Source organism: Chiloscyllium plagiosum, chromosome 19, assembly GCF_004010195.1.
Source record: "Chiloscyllium plagiosum isolate BGI_BamShark_2017 chromosome 19, ASM401019v2, whole genome shotgun sequence".
Classification (NCBI taxonomy): Eukaryota; Metazoa; Chordata; class Chondrichthyes; order Orectolobiformes; family Hemiscylliidae; genus Chiloscyllium; species Chiloscyllium plagiosum.
Genome location: NC_057728.1, coordinates 51,260,185 through 51,275,176, shown reverse-complemented (window position 1 = coordinate 51,275,176; position 14,992 = coordinate 51,260,185). Strand labels below are relative to the sequence as shown.

The 14,992-nt window shown below is 44.9% G+C and overlaps 1 protein-coding gene across 1 annotated transcript in view; it reads left to right on the top strand.

The window, feature by feature from the left end:
* Window positions 1-14,992, top strand: part of btbd11b (BTB (POZ) domain containing 11b) — a 122,033-nt gene that overhangs the window by 90,354 nt on the left and 16,687 nt on the right. Inside the window, exons 4-10 of the mRNA XM_043709855.1 lie at window positions 1,618-1,770; window positions 2,793-2,958; window positions 3,722-3,811; window positions 6,366-6,467; window positions 9,950-10,043; window positions 14,034-14,169; window positions 14,452-14,672. Coding sequence (XP_043565790.1) covers window positions 1,618-1,770; window positions 2,793-2,958; window positions 3,722-3,811; window positions 6,366-6,467; window positions 9,950-10,043; window positions 14,034-14,169; window positions 14,452-14,672 — 962 coding nt within the window. The remainder of the gene's footprint in view (window positions 1-1,617; window positions 1,771-2,792; window positions 2,959-3,721; window positions 3,812-6,365; window positions 6,468-9,949; window positions 10,044-14,033; window positions 14,170-14,451; window positions 14,673-14,992) is intronic.

Here is a 14,992-nt window from a genome sequence, read left to right as displayed (position 1 = left end):
CTCTCTCTCTGTCTCTCTCTCTGTCTCTCTGTTTCTCTCTCTCTCTCTGTCTGTCTCTCTGTCTGTCTGTCTCTCTCTCTCAAATCTACTCCACCCTCCTGGTCTGTCATCATTAAGATTAATCTAATGTACTCTTAACAAGCCCAGAATATCTCTGGGTGGGTTGGACACAACGCTGTTGCACTTTTCTTTTTGACATGAACTCAACTTCCTCATTCTTGTCAGGTTCATCCTGATCTCTCTCAGCCATTTAAAGTTAGGCACAGCTAGAAATTAAGATTAATTCTTGGTTGGGAACATCTTTCTGAATGGTAGCATCGTCATTTTAATTTAGATTGTGTCAGCTACTGCAACGTGAAGTTAAATTTTCACCCAGCTTTTGAAGTGCCAACGAATTTGAAAGTGATCGGATTCCTGAAGATAGAAAATCCACCCTGACAAATAAACAAAATGGCATACTGAGTTTATTAGCCCTTTCTGCCTTCTGTGAGCTTGGTGGAACACTTTTGCTGCTCCAACTCAGAGCCCTGTCAGTCCAGGGGGGAGAGGGTGACATAGTCTTAATTTGGAAGATGGTGACGTTGTGTTAATGGCACTAGACTAACAATCATTCAGGGGACAAGGGTTTGAATCCGATTATAGCAGATGGTGAAAATTGACTTTAATTAAACACTGAACTAATGATGACCATGTAGCCATTATCAATTGTCATTTTAAAACCTCATGTTCCTTAGGGAAGGAAATCTGCCGACCTTTTCCATGCCTGGTCTACATGTGACTCCAGACCTGCAACAGTGGGGTTGACTTTTAATATCCAGTTAGGGATGGGCAGTGGGGTGATTTGCCCACATTCCATGAATGATTTCTTTTCTAAAAGTGAGAGACTGGAGTAGGCCACCGAAGCAACAGTGTCAGTATGGTACTGAGGGGTGCTACAGTGCCAGAGGTGCCATCTTTCTGGTGAGATGTGAAGCAGATGCCAGCTCACTGTCTGAAACCCATGAGGCTGTTTGAAGGAGAGCAGAACACTCCCCTTCTCTTGTGCCTGCCATTTCTCTCAAAACCAAGAGCTGGTTAACAGGCCTGTTCTCAGTTTGTTGGATTTTTGTATGTGCAGCTGAGTAAACTTGAAAGGTTCTTTATTGAACTTGAGCTGCGGGATGATCCAGATGATTGAGGTTTATAAAATCACGAGGGGCAGCTAAGGTGAATGATGAGGGTCTTTTTTCCCTAGGGTGGAAGACTTCAAAGATAGGGGGCATACTTTCAGGTGAGAGGAGAAAGATTTATAAAGGGCACAAGGGCAACCTTTTTATGCACAGAGTCCTTCATGTGTGGAATGAACTACCAGAGGAAGTGGTGGATATGGGTACAGTTCCAATGTTTAAAAGACATTTGGATAAGTACATTAACAGGAAAAGTTTGGAGGGATAGGGGCCAAGTGCATGTAGGTGGGGTCATGGGAACATGGTCGGTGTGTGCTAGTTGGACTGAAGGGTCTGTTTCCATGTTGCATGACTCTGTTGTATGTCACCATTAGTTTTGAACTCAGTCAGAATGTATGGGTGATACGTTTGAGTGAAGTTTGGAGCATTAAGGCTGTGCTGTCATCTACAGGCCATTCCTGGTACTGCCTCCATTGATGGAGTGGATACGAGTGGCTGTGGCCCACGCTGAGCATCGCCGAAGTTTTTCCATCGACAGTGACGATGTGCGACAAGCTGCCCGCCTCTTGCTCCCTGGAGTTGATTGTGAACCTCGCCAGCTAAAGTACGACCGTAACTCCAAACCCTACTGACAGGGGGCACTCAAAAAACAGCACTGAGAGGTTAATGGGGGTGGGAGGGAGAGTGTTGAATCTCCCTAACTCCTCCCCTTACAGTCTCCTGTTTTACTGCAGGGGGCTTGGTTTACATGGGTTTAGGGTGAGAGGGGAAAGATTTAAAAGGGAGCTAAGGGGCAACTTTTTCACACAGAGGATGGTGTGTGTCTGGAATGAGCTGCCAGAGGAAATGGTGGAGGCTTGCATATAAAAGGCATCTGGATAGGTATATGAATAGGAAAGATTTAGTGGGATATGGGCTAAATGCTGGCAAACAGAACTAGATCAATTTAAGATATCTGATCATCATGGACAAGTTGGACTGAATGATACAGCTCTATGACTCTGTCCTTTCGCATTCTCCCAGCCTTTCTTAGCCCCTGCTCTTCATTGGCTGTTGGTCAGGGAAGTGAACAGGGTTGAGAGATCGGGGGAAGGTTGTTAAACTGAATCTACAGACGGGAGGGCTATACTGGCACAGTGGTAACATCCCTACCTCTGGACCAGAAGCCCCAGGTTCAAGTCCCACCTTCCCTGGAGGTGTGTTTAAAAATGAGGACAGGGGAAAGTCAGGAAAAGCAGCCCACAGGAGAAAGAGAGAGAAAAGGGGAGAACGCATTAAAGGAGGAACAGTAACAAAGCTGAGAGAGACAACAGAAAAGAATGGAAGGAGAAAGAACAGCTATTCCCTCCAATGGAATCCTTGCTTGAAGATTGTAATTATTGCCCACTCTATTGAGGTCTGTGAGAATCACATGCAGGTCAGATACACTGGGATTTTATGGGCATTGCTGCCTGTCTATAACCTATTTGCACATTCCTGGAATATTTGCATGGAATGTCATGGCTCACTGTGGTGAGATTTGAACAGATGATCTCTGAGCTCAACAAGACAGACATGATGCCCCTCTTGTACTACTTGTGATTGAGCTCCCTTCTCTCTTTCTTTCTCTCTCTCTCTCTCTCACAGAGCTGATGACTGCTTCTCTGCCTCCCTGAAACTTGACGCAGCAGCGACTGAGGCCAAGTTTCACCAAGGGCTGGGATTCCGCATGTTGAACTGTGGCAGGACAGACCTGGTCAATCAGGCCATTAACCTTCTGGGACCTGATGGCATCAACACCAGGAGTGAGCAGGTACAGCAGTGGGCTGTGAGTTGAAGCATTTCAGAATAGAAATCCCTTCTCATTTGTTAAATTGCTTGAGAAATATAAATGGCTGACAATTCTGTGCCATTTTCCTCCAGCATTCATTTAACATCCCTCAAACAGAATCATACAGCATGGAAACAGACCCTTTGGTCCAATCTGTCCATGCCGGACATAATCCCAAACTAAACTAGTCCCACCTGCCTGCTCTATATCTCTCCAAACCTTTCCTCTTCATGTACTTACCCAATTCTCTCTTAAACATTGTAGTTGTGCCCACATCCACCACTTCCTCAGGAAGTTCATTCCACACACTAACTACCCTCTGTGTAAAAGAAAAAAAATTGCCCTCCATGTCTTTTTAAAATCTCTTTCCTCTCACCTTAAAAATGTGTCTTCCCAATGTCAGGTTAATGTCACGAATTAGCCACATTTACAATGTTCATGTGTAATTATTGTCATAATGCAAATAAAATTATTTCTGCGGGTTATTTCCTGGGAAGGATCCATGATCTGGATCACATTATTGTAAATATTGCTGTTGTGTCCAATTTGGCTGCTGGCATGTATTTTAGAAGTACCTTTCACTTTTGGGTAGGAATTTTAAAAGTAATGTACCAGTTATCTCAGATATGTTTAACTACAGATAGCATGGAGCATCTTATAAGTCGCTTAACATTTATCTTCTAATATTAATCAATGCAGCTCTAGCTATTGCATAATCTGTGAATATGGACTTTTTAATGCGCAGGGTCTGAGTCCACTAATGTATGCCTGTGCTCGGGGAGATGAGGCCATGGTCCAGATGTTACTTGATGCCGGAGCAGATGTAAACTGTGAGGTAATGAGAATGATCGAGGCTGCAGAGTGAGTCTTAAACGTTTGTATAGCACCTTTTCCTGTCCACCAGGAGTCATTGGATTTACAGCAAGTGAAGTACTTTTGAAGTTTAGTCGGCACTGTCATGTGGAAAATGCAACAGCACATTTGTGCATAGCAAGGTCCCACATGCAGCTGCCTGATAATAACAGGGTTACCTGGATGTGATGTTGATTAAAGGTTATATATTGGATATCAGGGCAAACATGCCTACATTTCAAAATAATCAGGTGGATCATAATCTTTTACGTTCACCTGAATGAGCAGACGGGTTCTCGGTTTAAGGTGTCATCTGGAAAGAAAGTACCTCCAACAGTGCAGTACTCCTTCAGCGTTGCCCACTCATTGACCACACTCCTGTGAAGTGTGTTAGAGATGTTTTACTGTATTAACAGGTCTATGTAACTGGACATTGTTAATTATCAGTACATTTATCATAAAGAAAAGAGATCCTCCAAAAGCTCAAAATATTCTGCACCTGAATATCCTGTAAATAGCAAGTATGTGATTTATTGGGTGGGGCTGTATTAGTTTCCATCTGTTAGACCCGATGTCTTTATGGATTAATTAATTCATTAATATTTAAGGTGCACATGGTTGTACCAGCCTTTCCCTCCACTCTGATGTGTAATTTCTGATTGCAGTTATTGAATGTATGCACTGGCTTTGGCACCTGTTTCTACCATTGACAAGAATGGAATTTTGCTGTCGGAGAATGTTACAGTGTAGATGAAGACCACTTTGGCAATGCAGGTTCTTAAAGAAAATCTTGCATTTATGTGGCAACTTCACAACCAACGAACATCTCAAAGTACTTTACAGCCAATAAGTGTTTGTGAAGTCCCTCTTGTAATGCTGGAAAGAGCAATATCAGGTTTTTTTCCTGTATTTTTGTCATATGTATGCAATGTTATCCAATTTCCTTTTGAATGCTATCACTGAGTCTGCTATGTGTGGGGTCTTGCTGTATACTCATTGGCCATTGCATTTGTCACACAAAACAACACCTCAAAATAATTAATTTGATGAGATGCCTTGTGTTAGACTTCAAGTTCTTTCTTTCTTTTTTTTGTCCTTTTTGCTCTTCTCTGTAAACATCAGCACTGATATAAAATACATGTCAATGATGTTTCCATGCTTTTAGCAGTTACCAACTATAATTAAGCCTTTCTGTATTTTTGTGGTTTTGGTGTGTTTGAGCTGGTGTGTGTGTTTTGGATAGCATGTGTATACGCTGTGATGTAAAGTATTTGCTTTATTTTAAATATAATTTATCTTTGAGGTTGGACTTTGAATTAGTGGTATGTGGGTTTTGGTCTGCATGTTTGAGATGGTTTAATGATTAATTTGTTGATATTTTTGTAGCCATAGTGATTTAGTTATAAAAACTAACAACAGTCTGAGAGAGAAAGAGTTCTTGAAGATTTAAAAAAAAAGAGAATGCTGGAGAAATTCAGCAAGACTGGCAATGTCAGAGAGACATGGAGATAACATTTTGATACTGGACTTAAAACGTTATCTCTGTTTCTGTCTCCGTAAATGGTGTCAGACCTGCTGAATTTCTCCAGCATTCTCTGGGTTTCTGTCAGATTTCTAGCTTCCATAGGTTTTTGCTTTTATTTGAGTTATTAGAGGTTGATGGGTAACTGTTCTGATTGGGAGAGTTTACAATTGAGAAAAGTAGACAGTTGTGCATTCAGCTTTCAGTTTAAAAGGCCAGAAAATGGTTGGTTGATTTTCTTCTAATTAGGGGAAATATCTCTAACTTGGAGAAAAGCTCTTGGATTTCAGTTTGGCAGCTTTGTAGAAATGTTACCTGAACCTGGATGTGTGAAATAGTTTGCAACTGTTAAGAAATACTTTACTTCAGTGTAAGAAGTTTAGTTTTAAAGTTCCAGGTCAGAAGTGTTTGGTTAAAATCCTGAAGAGATATTTTGATGCTAAGAAAAGCAATGCTCAGTTGTAGGAAGAATTGAGGAAAAAGCCATCAGGTTCTCAGGACTAGGGAATTGAAGCCACGGCTGAGTCAAGCTCTGTTTGATAGAAAGAGAATTCTCTCTCTGGTGGTTGAGTATTGTAAAGAAGCGCTGTTCAGGTTAATTGGATTATAATTTACCATGTGTTTCAAAATCTTTAAACTTATGTCGTATTTAAATAACTTCATTTCTTCAGTGCTATTAACTTGTTTTATTGTTAAAACGGAAGCTGTAGAATCATATGTTTGTGTTTCAGTGAAAGACCATTTCGTTAACACCAGGAAAAAAAACAAAATATGATCCATTAAGTCAGATTTTAGTTTGGGATCTAACTTGTCCAGTTATAAAACCAACTGGGATCAGAACATCATATTGCAGTCTGTACACATGCTTGTACCTGTATGTACATTGGTGTGAGTTGTGTGTTGGAGCATGTGTGTATTGGTGTGCAATTTCCTGTGCGCAAACATCAGTTGGACTGTGTGTGTGTTAGTGTACATAAACTCAGTCTGACTTGATAACTTGTTCTATGTGCTACAGGTTCCCAGCCCATCTCTCAAATACCCGTCTATCCCTTTGGAGACACGACACTGGACTGCTCTGACCCTGGCTGTGCTACATGGTCACATCGCTGTAGTTCAGGTAATCCACAACAGTCATCAAGTGCTGCCACTTATCTAAAGAGGAATATTAATGATCAGTAACTAAATCAAGCAGAAAGTCCTGTAGTCTGTGTCATTGAATATTCTCCGATGGTCAGTGCAGGCTGTAAAATAAATGTAGAGGTTCTGAAAATCTCACTCCATTGCAGCAAGACATAGCTAGAGACAAGAAGGATTTTCAACATTTGTGCACCTTGACTTCAGGTTTGTTTGCACAATCTTGCTTCATTTAAAGGATGTGGTATGGCCATTACCTGACCTTTTTTTTTGTTTTCGTTCCTTCGTGGGATTGCATTTACTACCCATCTCTCATTGTTCCTGAATCTGAGTGGCTTGTTAGGACCATTTCAGAGAGCAGTTGTGGGTCTGGAGTCACATGTAGACTGGACCTGGTAAGGACAGCGGTTTCCTTCCCCAACAGACATTAGTAAAAACCTATCTGATTCCCAACAATCAATGATGGCTATACTGTGACAATTAGGCTAGCTTTTAATTTATTATTTTTGATTCAAATGTCCCCATCAGCCAAGTGGGATTTTAAACTGTTCCCAGATCATTAGCTTGAGGTTCAGGATTAGTAATCTAGGGAAAATACCACAAGCCATCACTTTCCTGATCAGCTGTAACAATGTTAAAACCTTCATTTGCTCTTCTATTTAATACATGAAAGTAGGTCCCCCTTTCCTGGCACAATGGATCAGACTAAAACTCTCCAGCAATTTCTCCACACACACGCTCATCCTGTGAGAGACTTCACACTCCGAGTGCAGCGTCTGTCAGTTGATTGTATTGACACCTTGCCAACAGTTCGAACAGGACTTGCGTTTGCAAACTGGTTTCAGGAAGAGAGGATTTAGTGCTCAAGGCAATTTAAAGAAGATTTTCCTGAATAGCTTCTCACTCAGGGACCTGGATCAGGTTTCAGCCTCAGCTGAAAGGGGGAAGTGAGGAATCACTATGCAGACTGGGTGTTATCATTACAACTCAGACCTCAATCTGTAGAGTTTTGAGACAGAACCTGCTGTGACGCCTACAGAGGAGGGTAATACTGATAACATGCCACCTTTAGGCATTGAGAGGAAGCCACATGTAGGCCTCATTGGACATTTTGATTTCTCTGTATTCATTGCTCCCTGCAGCTGCCTCTCCCCCATGAACACCCACCCTGCTCTGGTGCCTGACTAACCCTAATAGTCCCCGCAGTGTTCCAAATCCCCTCCTAACTTCTGATCCTACCTTCTGCTCTTCAAACTCCCCCACCATCACCAGTAGGAGAAAGTGTGGACTGCGGATGCTGGAGATCAGAGTCAAGAGTGATACTGGAAAAGCACAGCAGGTCAGACAGCATCCAAGGAACAGGAGAACTGATGTTTCGGGCATAAGCCCTTCATCAGAAATTAGGCTTATGGGTGGGGGGCTGAGAGATAAAATTGGAAGGGGGTGAGGCTGGGGGGAAGGTAGCTGGGACTGCAATACATAGATGAAGGTGGGAAAGAGGTGATAGGTTGGAGAGGAGGGTAGAGCAGATAGATGGGAAAGATAATGGATGGGTCAAGAGGGCAGTGCCGAGTTGGGACTGGGATAAGGTGGGAGGGGGAGGGGAAATGAAGAAACTGGTGAATCCACATTAATGCCGTGGGGTTGCAGAGTCCCAAGGCAGAAGGTGAGGCATTCTTCCTCCAGGCGTTGGGTGGTTACGGTTTGGTGATGGAGAAGGCCCAGGACCTGCATGTCCTTGGTGGATTAGGAAGGGGAATTGAATTGTTCAGCCACTGGGCACTGGGGTTGGTTGATGTGGATGTCCCAGAGATGTTCTCTGAAATGATCTGCAAGTTGGCGTCCCGTCTCCCTGATGTAGAGGAGGCCACTTTGGGTGCAACGGATACAGTAGATGACATTAGTGGAGGTACAGGTAAATTTGTGTCAGATGTGAAAGGATCCTTTGGGGCCTTGGATGAAGGTGAGGGTGTAGGTGTGGATGCAGGTTTTGCACTCCCTGTGATGGCAGGGGAAGTTGCCAGTAGTGGGCTAAGGACTGGTGGGGAGTGTGGACCTGATGAGGGAGTTGCGGAGGGAAGGTTGGTGGGTGAGCACCAGGGAGGGGGGGTGCGTTCTGTCCTTGTTGCATTGGGAGGGATGGGATTCGAGGGTGGAGGTGCAGGAATTGGTCATCCAGGGAACAGATATAGTGGAGACGGAGGAATTGGGAATAAGGGATAGCATGGTGGGAGGAGGTGTAGTCCAGGTAGCTGTGGGAGTCTGTGCGTTTGTAGTAGATGTCCGTGATTAGTCTGTTGCTGGAGATGGTGATGGAGAGGTCCAGGAAGTGAAGTGAGGTGTCCGAGGTGGTCTCAGTGAATTTGAGGTTGGTGAGGTTGAACTGTTCAATCTCCTCGTGGGGCACGAGGTAGCACCGATACAGTCATTGATGTAGCGGAGGAAAAGGTGGGAGATGGTGCTGGTGTAGCTGTGAAAGATCGACTGTTTCACATACCCGACAAAGAGGCAGGCAAAGCTGGAGCCCATGTGGGTGCCCATGGCTACCCCTTTAGTTTGTAGGAAGCGGGAGGATTGGAAGGAGAGGTTGTTAAGGGTGAGGACCAGCCAGGTGGATGAGGGTGTCAGTGGAAGGGTACTGATTGGGACGGCGTGAGAGGAAGGAACGGAGGGCTTGGAGACCTTCGTCGTGGCAGACAGATGTGTGCAAGGACTGTTTGCCCATGGTGAAGATAAAGCATAGGGGGCTAGGGAAATGCAAGTCTTGGCAGAGGTGAAGGGCATGGGTGTTTCCCGAAAGTAGGTGGGGAGTTCCTGGACTGAGGGGGGACAGGACAGTGTCAAGGTAAGCAGAGGTGAGTTCAGTGGGACAGGAGCAGGCTGAGACAATGGGTCGACGGGAAAGGCAGGTTTGTGAATCCTGGGTAGGAGGTGGAATCGGGCGGTGCGGGGTTCATGGAAGATGAGGTTGGAGATCCCTAGAGATGATGAGGTTGTGAATGATCTGGGAGATGATGGTTTGGTGATGGGAGGTGAGTTCGTGTTCGAGGGGGCAGTAAGAGGACGTGTCTGTGAGTGGGTGCCTGGCTTCAGCGGTGTAGAGGTCAGTGTGCCAAATGACCAGAACATGCCCCGCCTCCCCCACCCCGCTTCACAATGATAGTGTTTCATTCCTGGAACCATTTCTGGTAAACCACCTCTGCACTCTTTCTACAAGAGACTAACTACCAGAAACATGGTAACTAGATGGCTGCATTTAGAGATGTACATTATTACTGGAGGAATTGAATATAAAAAGGTCTTTGCTGTCAGTGTTAAAAATGCAGGTTTCTCAAAAAGTCAACCAGAAGATATTTTCCAATCAACTCGTTCGGAAATGTTATTGCATGCCTCTGGAGCAGGTGGGACTTGAACTTGGGACTCCCAGTTCAGGAGTTTTAACAATTTTCTCCTCTTCTCCTGCAGTTGCTGCTCGATGCTGGTGCGAATGTCGAAGGGTCCGTCGGACAAGGGGGTGAGAATTACTCTGAGACCCCATTGCAGCTAGCAGCTGCAGCCGGTGAGTGACTTGGGAATACTGTAGGTGTTCGAGCATATCATCAATGGCACGTTCCTCCAAATCCACAGCTCAAGAGCTCAAATGGTTGGGGCTTTTATCAAAATTGGCACATTTGTCAGAGAATCCATTCGCAATTTGCTGATAGGATGGACACCCTCGTGGGAGAGAGTAGAACCAGGGGACATAATTGGGGAAAAAAAAGATGTCTTCCCATTTAAAATGGAAATTCTTTCCAAGACTTGAGTTGTTGAAACTCTAGTGAAGGTAGGTTGTTGAATATTTTGAAGGCAGGAGATTCTTGGTTAATAATGGAATGCAGTGGCAGTGGTTGGGGGAGGTGTGGTGGTGTTCGGCAGGAAAGTGGATTTGAAGCCACCAGCAGATCAACTGCAGTTGTCTTGAATGGCAGAGCAGGCTTGAAGGGCCTAGTTCTAATTTGTATCTTAATAGTCTCGGTTCCGAGCTCCTATCTTCGGAAGCCTCATTGCCGGTGTTCAGAAGAGAGTTGATTCCTGGAGTTCAGACCCTAACTGCCTAATTGCATGATGACCTTTTTCTACTTTGTCTACTTTCTACAGGACATCTGTCAGATGTGATTCCGCAATTGGTCAGAACTTGCTTAGCAATCCAGAGTTGCACTAACAACAGAATTTAAGATAACCATCAAATGTGTAACAAGGCTTCGCTAAAAGCAGCACACGATCATGATTGTTTATTTCATGAAAGAATTAAGTTCAAGACTTCTGTTTTCTTTTAAATTACCCATGAGCTTGGGAGCCTATAGTGTCCCATTTCTTCCTCCATGGCAATGCCTTTGCCAATTAGGTGTGGTGCTGGAAGGGCTTATGCCTGAAACATAGATTCTCCTGCTGCCTGACCTGCTGTGCTTTTCCAACACCACACACTCAACTCTGATCTCCAGCATCTGCGGTCCTCACTTTCTCCCAATCAGGGATCAGTTGGAAACTAACAGTAAACTGTTCAGAGACCATGGGGTAGATTGCCCCAGCACTGGTAAGCGAGCAGCAGCGCAGTAGGTGGCAGACTCCGGCAGTCGGGCTGGCTATCTGCTTCTTTGAGGTAGAATCAGAAAATGCTGGAGAAACTCAGCAGGTCTGGCAGCATCTGTGGGGGGAGAGAGAGAGAGAAACCAAGTTAGCGTTTCGAGTCAAATGAGATATTTCTTAGGAACAGAAGGAGGTGGAAAAGGGGTGGGCTTTACACCATTGAAAGGAGAGGAAGTTCAGAAGGGGAGGTCGCAGAGAGGTTAGAGGATGGGGATATTAAATTTCAAATGTTATGGCCATTCACACTCACTCTAGTGTTTTGTTTTCTTCACTACAACCGTTACCATCTCCTTTTGCATTTTGTTACTTATGTTTGTTACGTATGTGAATATGATTTAGTGACCAACCACCACGTTAACTAATTTAAATAAAATATGACCTATCGAGCTAGGAATTTAACTTGACCTGTATTATCGACATCTGGGATTGTAATAATTTTCAAATCTAAAAATGCAGAAATGGCACTGGGTTCTTCGGTCTTGCGATTTTATCTTTCTTCCAAGGGTAGAATAGTCTATATTCTGCTCTGACATCCTGGTGATCCTCCAAGAACATGCAACAGAAGCAGGAATAGATCATTTGATGCCTCAAGCCCTGCTCCACTGCTTAATAAAATCATTCTATTTGATCGTGGTGTTAACTTGCCATCGTGATGCCTATAACAGAAGTCTTTCTTATCAGTCAAAAATCTGCCTGATTCAGAGTTGAATAAATTCAATGGTCAAATGTCTCCAGTACGGTCTTTTTTTAAAAATCCATTCGTTGGGCATGGGTGTCACTGACTGGGCCAATGTTTATTGCCTGTCCCTAGTTGCCTTTGAGAAGGCGAGGGTTACCTACCTTCTTGAGCTGCTGTAGGTGGACCCACAATGCCGTTAGGGAGGGAATTCTACAATTTTGACCCAGCGACAGTGAAGGAACGGTGATATATTTCCAAGACAGGATGGTGTGTGGCTTGTAGGTGGCAGTGTTCCCATGTATCTGCTGCCCTGGTCCTTCTAGATAGAAAGTGCTGTCTGAGGATCTTCAGTGAATTCCTGCAGTGCAGCTTGTAGATAGCAGCAGCAGCGTGTACTAAGCATCAGTGGTGGAGAGAATGGATGTTTGTGGATGTAGTGCCAATCAAGTGGGCTGCTCTGTCCTGGACGGTGTGAAGCTTCTTGAGTGTTGTTGGAGCTGCACCCATCCAGGCAAGTGGGGAGTATTCCATCACACTCCTGACTTGTGCCTTGTAGATGATGGACAGGCTTTGGGGGGGTGAGGAGATGTGTTACCTGCTGCAGTGTTCCTTGTGTCTCAGCAGCTCTTGTAGCCATTGTGTTTATATGACTAGTCCATTTGAGTTTCTGGCTAATGGTAACCCTTCGGCTATTGATATTTGGGATTCAGTGATGCAAACAGCATTGAATGTCAAAGGGCAGTGGTGAGTTTGTTTCTTATTGGTGATGGTGATAGCCTGGCATTTGTGTGGCGTGACTGTTTTATTTGCCACTAAGCCTGGATATTGTCCAGATCTTGGGGCATTTGGACATGGACTGCTTCAGTATCTGAGGAGTTGGAATGATGCTGAACATTATGCAATCGTTGGTCAACATCCCCACCTCTGACCTTAAGATGGAGGGAAAGTCACTGATAAAGCAGCTGAAAATGGTTGGGCCTAGGACACTACCCTGAGGAACTCCTGCAGAGATGTCCTGGAGCTTAGATGACTGATCTCCAACAACAAAGCTCTCTTGTTATGTGCCAGGTATGACTCCAACCACTGGAGAGTTTGCCTCCTGATGCCCATTGTTTCCAGTATTGCTAAGGCTCCTTGATGCCACACTCATGCAGCCTCAATGTCAAGGGCTGTTGCCCTCACCTCACCTCTGGAATTCAGCTCTTTTTAACCAGGGCTGGAATGAGGTCATTGGCTGAGTGACCCTGGTGGAACCCAAACTGGGTGTCACTGAGCAGATGCTGCTTGATAGCATATGCTGACATCTTCCATCACTTTACTGATGATCGAGAGTAGACTGATGTGGCATTAATTTGTCCACCTATTTGAATACTGAACATACCTAGGCAATTTTCCATATTGTCGAGTAGATACCAGTGTTGTAACTGTGCTGGAACAGCTTGGCTAAGGGAGCGGCAAGTTCGAGAGCACAAGTTTGGAGAAGAGCATTCCAAAGACTTAAGAACTGCTTGGACAAAAAAACTGCATCATCTCTGTGTCAAAAGGGAGACAACTTATTCATAAAACATTCCCTTTTGTCCTGATTCCATTTCAGAGTAAACTTGCATCAACCCTTCAAAACCCCCTCAGAATCATAAATATTTCAGCTCGTGTATCTTGATACACTGCAGCCTATTGCTTGTTCCTAATGTTTGTTGTTTTCTGGTCAATCACATTTTTATGGTTTTCTTTTTGTCTGTCTTTTGTTCATTATTTTGTTCGTTCACTCCCACCCATCTCTCTTGGTGGGTCAGTGCTGAGGGAGAGCTGCACTGTCAGAGAGTCAGTACTGAGGGAGCACCACATTGTCAGAGGGTCGGTGTTGAGGGAGCGCCGCGCAGTCGAGGGTCAGTACTGAGGGAGTGCCATGCTGTCAGAGGGTCAGTGTTGAGGGAGGGCGCGCAGTCGAGGGTCAGTACTGAGGGAGTGCCGCACTGTCGGAGGGTCAGTGCTGAGGGAGTGCCGCACTGTCGGAGGGTCAGTACTGAGGGAGTGCCGCACTGTCGGAGGGTCAGTGCTGAGGGAGTGCAGTTGTGTCTGAAGGGCTAGTTAAATACAAGGTTTTTTAAAATCTTTTTTCATGGGAACAGGCAGTCCGCAGTGCTACATCACCCATCACTCACTGGTTTATATTGAAACTGTCAGACTGGAATCATTAACTGAACACAGCTTTGTTCTGACAGGACAAATGTGTTGGGGTTTCAGGTAATTTTGAACTTGTGGATATACTCCTGGAGCGGGGAGCAGAGCCGATGATTGGGACGACATGTCGGAATGGCTTCTCAGTCACTCCACACGGTGACATGAGTGCGTACAGCCAGGCTGCTGCTCATGGCCACAGGTAACTGGGGCATGGGTGGGGTGGGTGTGTGGGGTCAGCACCTCTCACTGAGGGGATGGGGGTGCACGAGCATTCAGACAGAGAGGAGCAGAGGAGCGGATGGGTAAACATGGGGCTGAACTGCTCGAGGTGGGCACTGGTTTGGATCGGATACAGCGAGTTGCAGTTTATCCAGCTTCCTAGTTTGCTTGAGGTTTGCATGTTTGGGGACTGCCATCACCCACCATTCCTTGGAATCACTCATGAGCGTTATTCCTGTATTTTCACATCCTGCCTGTTCAGGAATGTGTTTCGGAAATTGCTTGCCCACTCGGAGAAGGAAACGAGGAACGTATTGTCCCTGGAGGAGATTCTGGCCGAGGGGACAGATCCTGCAGGGTCGACCTCAAATTTCACAGGCGCCAACCGGAACAACAAGGCCCGACTGAATGTCCTGAGGGAGGCCGTGTATCACAGCTCCGAGCATGGATACGTCGACATTACCATGGACATCAGGGGATTTGGTAAGTGTGTATGTGTGTTTCCCTCTTTCTCCCTCCCCCATCTCTGTCCTCTGTCTGTCTGTTTCTTGCTACCTGTCTCTGTGTCTTTGTCTCACTCTCTGTTTGTGTAGTCTCCTGTGTCTTGTCTGTGTGTCTCTTCTGTTTCTGCTGCTCTCTACCTGTGTGTGTGTCTCTCTCTCTCTCTCTATTTTTGTCTCTCTCATTTTCTGTCCATCTCTCCCTTCTGTCTCTTTCTTTCTCCCTTATTATATTTCGCTCTCTGTCTTTTCTCTTTTCTATTGCGCTTCTCTTTTCTCTCTCACGCTCCTCTTTTATCTCTT